Source organism: Engystomops pustulosus, chromosome 1 (assembly GCF_040894005.1).
Source record: "Engystomops pustulosus chromosome 1, aEngPut4.maternal, whole genome shotgun sequence".
NCBI lineage: Eukaryota > Metazoa > Chordata > Amphibia > Anura > Leptodactylidae > Engystomops > Engystomops pustulosus.
Window position 1 is genome coordinate 185,170,126 of NC_092411.1, and position 8,050 is coordinate 185,178,175.

Below are 8,050 nucleotides of genomic sequence, written 5' to 3' on the forward strand. Positions count from 1 at the left end.
AGGTTTTTTTTTTTTTTTTTTTTTTTAGTACTTTCAAATTAGTAAAGCCTGGACATGTAACATGCTGGTTTATTCATTGCCAAACACTACCAGAAATTTGCATGCACAGTAATATTTAATGGTGAAAAGCATTAAATATAGCCTAATTCTCTTGATCTCTGGTGTCCCACCACTCCGAAGCCTACCAATCAGCAAGTAATTCCCTATCCTGTGGATACCCAAAAACTGTTTGTGACGAGAGTACCTCACCTGCACCTGAAAATCATATCATACTATATGATATGATCTTGCCTATATTTCAGCTATAATTTACCCACTTACCAATAGATTACAGTGCATCATAGATTACAGTCAGACTGTACTGGTCTTAAATTGCACTACATTTAAAGGTTCTATGCATTAGATAAGAGACTGAGTGCTGAAACTACAACCAAGACCCGCTTATTTATTGCAAACTACCTAAACTGCAACTTTCATTGTCTCGGTCTTTTGAGGACACCAATAAATTTGAAAGAAGGGGAAATTTGGACTATCATTGCAACTTCTGTCCAGAATTTCCCTGTACAGGTAGAACCGTTGGGACAGCAGGAGCTCCAAAGATAATCTGGCCCTCTCTCTTCCTGCATTCCCAAGCAGCCAAGGATGTGTTGCTTTAACACCGCAGCCCTTTTTCGTTTTTGCGTTTTCATTTCCCACCTTCAAAAATCTTTTTTTTTAATTTTTCCACGTACAGAGCTGTGTGATGGCTTATTTTCTGCGTAACAAATTGCACTTCATAGTGACGGTATTTAATATTCCATGCCATGTACTAGGAACCGGGAAAAAAATTCCAAATGCAGTGAAATTGGTAAAAAAAAACGCATTTGTGCCGTATTCTTGTGGGCTTGGATTTTACGGATTTCACTGAGCGCCCCAAATGACATGTCTACTTTGTTCTTTTGGTCAGTATGAATACGGGGATACCAAATTTGTATAGGTTTAATAATGTTTTCATACATTTAAAAAATTCAAACCTCCAGTACAAAAATTTTTGGGGGGATTTTGCCATCTTCTGGCGCTAATAACTTTTTTATACTTTGGTGTACGGAGCTGTGAGTGATGTAGTTTTTTGCAGATTTTGATGATGTTTACAGTGTTATCATTATTAGGACTGTGCGACATTTTGATCACTTTTTATAGAATTAATTTTTTTTAAAATGGCAAAAAAGTGCCATTTTCGACCTTGGGCGCGATTTTCCATTACGGGGTTAAACGCAGTGGAAAACCGTTATCATATTTTGATCCGGCATTTTCGGACGCGGCAATACTTAATGTGTTTATGATTTTTACTGTTTATTATTTATTTAAAGGGGGGTGATTTGAGTTTTTAGGTTTTTTTTATTGTATTTTTTTTTTTTAATATTCTTTTTTTTATAATTTTCACTATTTTTCAGACTCCCTAGGGTACTTTAACCCTAGGTTGTCTGTACGATCCTATCATATACTGCCATACTACAGTATGGCAGTATATGGGGATTTTACTCCTCATACATTACAATGTGCTGATAGCACATTGTAATGCATGGGTTAAGCCGAGGTAGCCGAGGGTCTTCGGAAGACCCGTGGCTACCATGACGACGGATCGGCGCTCCCCGATGACGTCACGGGGAGCGATGATCCTCAGAAAGATTTTTGAAGCCCCCGGTAAATTTGCTGGCACCGATCGCGGGTGTTACCGGGAAGCCTTTGCTGCAATATGCAGCCCGGCTATGGAGCCCGTGAGCCCTCTCCATGTACCCGCACCCGGCATGTGACGTAATACTAAGTCACATGTTGGTAAGGGGTTAAAATAGCACTGAGATCAACATATCTTGTGTTGCCTGGGACTGCAGGAAGATTCTTTGAGACCTGTCTGGTGAACTCTGTGCTTGATGGATGGCTTGGATGTCAGCAGAGTGGGCTCTAAGTGCTACCTCTGGAATCCGTTCCATAGATTCACCACCACTGACATATGTTTTTACTGCTAAATATTGGAAGTCAATAGTATTTTATTTATTACAACTTCTTTGTCTTTCAGGTAATGGCTGTGTTATAACCAACCTTCAGGACAAGGAAGCAGTGCTGATATATAACTTTTTAAAAATGCTTCCAACAGTTACACAAGATTTTGCTGGTGTTGCTTAAAAGTTTTATTAATGATAGTACTCTGTTATGTTACTATGTAATTATTTGTATGCCTAAAATACAGACAGTTTTGCTGTTTATATGTCCCTCAATGCTGAAAAAAAGAGCCTGTTGGCACCAAAGAATTGCTAGATTACAGGCCACAAGAACAGTCCTCTTCTACTATTGGAATAACCTTTGGTGCCCGATTGCTTGCGGTTGCCTGTACACCTCATCTTCACTGTTTAAGTGTTAGATTAAAATATCCTAGTATGCAGCTACTATGTATACATGTCTATGTAGTCCTTACCAACTGTAAAAAAAAAAATGTGTGTTTTTCTCCCTCTTATCTGTCCCTTAATTAAATTAAATTACCATCAAAAGGAAGCATGGATAAATACTTACTCATAGATCCAGGCACCCTAACTGTGCTAATTTCCTTATATTTGGGCATTACTAGAGCCCCTCCCTGCTGCAGATTCACAGGTTGTTGCACGGCAAGGAGCATTCCCCCTCTACTGTGTCCGGAAAACTCCTCTGCTGCAGTGAGTTTTACAAATGTGTTATGTACATTTTGTATACATGTTTGAAATGTTAATATTTTTCTTGTTTACGAAGATACATAAAGGAAATTTACAATTAAAAAAAACAGTAATGTTCTGTCAAATGTGTACCTTTTTGTCATTTTGCTCTGTACTTTCCCTCTTTAAAAAAAACATCTGATGGCCCCAAAAAACTGATTTAGTTTATAGTTGGGGTAGATTATTGTTCAGCTGCAAGGGATTCCCTGAGATGCACAAGAATTAATAAGACTACTGGATTTTTAAAATGTGTTTTTTAATGTGTTAAATCATAACTAAGTTCCCATAACTAAGCTTTCTGATGCTCGAAAGCTGTTAGGCTAAATTCACACGAGCGTATGCCCGCCGGGCCTTAGCCAGGAAGGTATTTATCAGGCGCCATGGAGAGGAGAAGGGGTGACCCCTACCTTCTCCATAGAAATGCACCACGTACGGGCCTTAAAACGGGGAAAGATAGGATATGTCATAACTTTTTCCTGTGTACGGAGCATTATCGCTCTGCATGGCTATTGGCGTTTATGGGCGACATATATATTATACATAGGTCCCCCATACATTCGTTTGAATGTAGCCTTAAAGGGGTATTCCCATTTTAACAAGTAATTGATATTGGTATTGATTAATGAAAAGTTATACAAATTTTCCAGTATACTCTTTGTATCAATTCCTCACAGAGATCTCTACTTGCTGTCCTTCTATAGAAAGCTGCATCATTTATTTTCCTAATACCTCCACAACGGTACTTGTTCCAGGGGCAGAAAACAACTTTGAATCTATTTAAATGGGCCCTCCAGTTTTTTCCTGTCCCTGGGATACCTGGAATCCTGCTCCCAAGACTGTGTGGAGGAGCAGTACATCAGGGCAGCCTACCTGTACCAGTCTGGTGGTGTGTCCGAGGTTGAGGGTTGCCACAGGAGGGGGGGGGGTGTTCTCCTGTCCGTGGGTGCGGGGGCGCACAATTTACAGATCGGGGAGGTATGGGGCACGGAATCCTTGATTTGGCATCCGGTGGCCGATATCCTATGGAAGGCGCCTGCATTCCACAGTGGAACGCAACGGACCGGAAGTCGAGAACCTGTGATGACATCACATGCCGGGCGGGAAATATTACATTATTTAAAGATCAAGCATTCATAGTAATGTCGTTGTGGTTATATTAACTGCCAGAAGGTGATGCCAGCAGATCTGTGGAGCCCCCAGAAGACCCTGCCCCAGGTATGTCCCTCCTCAAAGGTACAGTGGGGAAAAAAAAAAGCTCATCTGTCTACAGACCATAATATATCCTAATAATGTGTTATTTTGTACACATAGGAGACTGTTCCAATGAAAACTCCCTTGAAAGATCTGTCCCTCATTTGTTTTTTCATTTCCATTTTTCACTCCCCACCTTCAAAAATCTATAACTTTTTTTTTATTTTTACACGCAAAGAGCTCTGAGGGCTTGTTTTCTGCGTAACACCTCATAGAAGCAGTATTTAATATTCCATGCCATGAACTGGAAAGTGGCCAAAAAATTCCAAATGCAGTGAAAATGGTGAAAAAACACATTTGTGCCGTTTGCTTGGATTTTATGGCTTTCACTGTGCGTCCCTAATGACATGTCTACTTTATTCTTTGGGTGAATGCGATCACTGGGATAACAAATTTGTATAGGTTTTATAATGTTTTCATACATTTACAAAAATTAACACCTCCTGTACAAAAACTCTTGGGAGGATTTTTGCTATCTTTTGGCACAAATTACTTTTTTTATACTTGGGTCTACGGAGCTGTGGGGGTATGTCATTTTTTGCGACTGGATGACATTTTGAATGCTTCAATTTTTCAGACTACTACCTTTTGATCACTTTTTAATGAATTTTTTATGTTTTTCAAAATGGCAAAAAAGTGCCATTTTCAACTTTGGGTGCTATTTTACGTTACAGGTTAAATGCAGTGAAAAACCGTTATTATATTTTGATAGTTCGGGCATTTTCGGACGCGGCGATACCTAATGTGTTAATGATTTTTGCTGTTTATATTTATATAGGTTCTAGGGAAAGGGGGAGATATGAATTTTTAGGTTTTTTAATAATTTTTTTTGTAACTTTTCTTATTCATTTTTACTTTTACTATTTTTCAGACCCCTTAGGGTACTTTAACCCTAGGTTGTCTAATCGATCCTACAGTATATGGGGATTTTCCTCCTCATTCATTACAATGTGCAAATCGCACTTTGCTATTAATGGGTTGAAAGAAGCCTTGGGTCTTTGGAAGAGGGCTGGCACGGGCTGAGCCTTCTCCATGCACACGCGTCGGGAAGAGGTTAAAAATGCATAGTTTGTAAAAAAAAAAACGCTGTCCTCCTCGTACAAGAAGGCGTTCTGTTCCAAATGTATACAAAATGTAGTGGCAGACAATCACCATCTCTTCTCCATTAATTAAAGATGGAGTTGGAGCAGCAGTGGGGACGCGGAAGGAATCTTCTAAACCTTCTCCTTCTGCGTCAGCCTTATTGGAGGATACCCTAAGTGGGTCCTATTCCTTTAGATGAAAGGGAAATGCTTTCTCACGAAGAAGGGGAATTAGAAACGTCAGGCTAGCCGCTATGTCATATGGAAGACACAGACAAGATGAAGCAGTGAGGGACCCCTATTAATCTGGAAGATCCAGTGGAACCACCGTCTGTACAAGATCGAATGTTTCAGGGATTGGGGGAAAAAAAGTCTAAAGTGTTCCCAGTCCATGCATTATATACAAGGACTGTTTTCGAAAGAATGGAAGGACCCAGAGAGAAGAGCCTCCATTACAGAGAATTTCAAACGCAAATACAATTCGCTGAAGAAGATGCGAATATCTGGAACAAAATACCAAAGGTGGATGCTCCTTTTGTGGGAAATTCAAAGAAGACATCCCTCCCATTCGAGGATATGGGTCTCCTTAAGGATCCTATGGACAAAAAAAAGCGTTATCACTACTAAAGAGATCCTGAGAGACCAAAATGGCTACGCTTAGACCTAGTATAGCGGCCACTCGTAATGCTAGATCGATGTATGTGTCTGGACCAACTGGGGGAATATCTCTCAGCCGGAACACCAATTGAAGACATTATTGCAGCCTTACCTTTGTTAAAGAAGGCAGCTAACTGTAGAGGATGCATCAGCTGACCTTATAAATTTGTCAGCAAGAGAAGCCGCCCTTTCAAATTTAACAAGAAGATGTATCTGGATGTGAACATAGGGGACACAGGTTCCAAAAACAAGCTGGGAAGACTATCTTCTATATGGGTCAGGCTTGAATGATATTCTTTAAAAGGCTTCTGAGGAAGAAGCAATTCCTTCAAGAGGAGAAATTTTATGACCAGAGGAAGTTCTTTCATGATCAAAGAAAGGTTCGAGTTGATACCAGCAATAAAGACAACTCCTCAAGATACCAGCCATACAAAAACTGTCTACCAACAGGCGGAACCCACAATGACAACAGGCTTACAGCAGGGGGGGGGGGGGTTGGGCAGGGGGGGGCAGACTGATGAAGTTTCTCCAGGTTTGGCAGAAGATCACAACATCACCTTGGATCCTCGACCTCATCAGCCAGGGTTACCGGTTAGAATTTTCAACCCAGGCCCCTCCAGACAATTTCTGCTTTGTACAACTACCCCCAGAAGAGCATCAATTTTTGGTAAAGGAAATTTCATCCCTGTTTGGACAAGAATGTATTGTCCAGAGTTCCCCAAGCACAAGAAAAGACGGGTTTCTTCTCTTTAACCCCATAGCACAATAAGACGTACCCTTACGTATTGCTGCGCATGGGAGAGTATGAAGAGGGCTCACAGGCTGAATGAAGCAAACGCCTGTCGCTAACACCCGCGATCGGTGCAAGCACTGATCGTGGGTGTTAACCCTTTGCTCGCCGCCGGCAAAGCTGCCGGTGGCATTAAAGAGCTGGCGGCGCGTGGGCGCCACCATCTTGACTCCGATCGACACTCCCCGTCAACGGGAAGCGGCGATCAGTTGTCATGACAGCCTCGGATCACACAAAGATCCGAGGCTATCATGATCCAGGCTATCTATTACAATGTGCGATCTGCACATTGTAATAGATGGTATGCAAAATCCCCATATACTGCCATACTGTAGTATGACAGTATATGGTAGGATCAATCAGACAACCTAGGGTTAAAGTACCCTAGGGAGTCTAAAAAATTGTAAAATAAATAAAAAAAAAATTATATTAAAAAAACATAAAAATTCTAATCACCCCCCCTTTCCCTAGAACTGATATAAATATAAATAAACAGTAAAAATCATAAACACATTAGGTATCGCCGTGTCCGAAAATGCCAGATCTATCAAAATATAATAACCGGTTTTCACTGCGTTTAACCCCGTAGCGGAAAATAGCGCCCGAAGTCGCAAGAGTTGCATTTTTTTGCCATTTTGAAAAATAGAAAAAATTCTATAAAAAGTGATCAAAAGGTCGCACAGTCCTAAAAATAGAAGCATTGAAAACATCATCAGAAGTCGCAAAAAGTGACACCACTCACAGCTCCATACACTAAAGTATGAAAAAGTTATTAGCGCAAGAACACGGCAAAATGAAGAATTTTTTTCTGTACAGGAGGTTTTAATTTTTGTAAATGTATGAAAACATTATAAAACCTATACAAATTTGGTATCCCCGTGATCGTATTGACCCAATGAATGAAATAGACCTGTCATTTGGGGCGCACAGTGAAAGCTGTAAAAACCAAGCCCACAAGAAATGGCGCAAATGTGTTTTTTCATCATTTTCACTGCATTTAGAATTTTTTTCCCGCTTCTCAGTACACGGCATGGAATATTTAATACCATCACTACGAAGTGCAATTTGTTACGCAGAAAATAAGCCATCAAATAGCTCTACACAAAAATAAAAAAGTTATAGATTTTTGAAGGTGGGGAGTGAAAAATAAAAACGCAAAAACGAAAAAGGGCCTGGTCCTTAAGGGGTTAATGTTCATGAGAAAAAAAACGAACGGGACCTTCAGGTCAATAACTTTGCAACCTCTAAACCAATATCTACTCTACAAGAGGTTCAAGATGGAAATGATAAAATCTACTACTTGTCTCCTGGACAAAGATGCATTCCTTGTGACGGTGGATCTGCAAGATGCATACTATGACATTCCAATCCACATAAACAATCTGCATAGAGAGATTCTTTCAGCACTTTCGGTTCTGCGTGCTTCCTTTTGGCCTGTCAGCAGCCCCAAGAGTGTTCACAAAAGTGATGGCAGAGGTATCAGCCTTTCTACTCTTGAACGGGATACAAATTGTTCTTTACCTGGACGATTTCCTTCTAGCAGTACA

At 40.4% G+C, this 8,050-nt stretch overlaps 1 protein-coding gene across 6 annotated transcripts in view; it reads left to right on the forward strand.

Annotated features, from left to right (window-relative positions):
- The window catches only part of CENPC (centromere protein C), a 127,472-nt gene extending 124,663 nt beyond the window's left edge, over nucleotides 1–2,809 (forward strand). For all 6 annotated transcript variants that reach the window (XM_072114920.1, XM_072114938.1, XM_072114948.1 and 3 more), the window contains one exon: nucleotides 2,057–2,809. In XM_072114920.1, the coding sequence (XP_071971021.1) occupies nucleotides 2,057–2,163 (107 nt within the window). In that variant the 3' untranslated portion in view covers nucleotides 2,164–2,809. The remainder of the gene's footprint in view (nucleotides 1–2,056) is intronic.
- The last annotated feature ends 5,241 nt before the right edge of the window (nucleotides 2,810–8,050 follow it).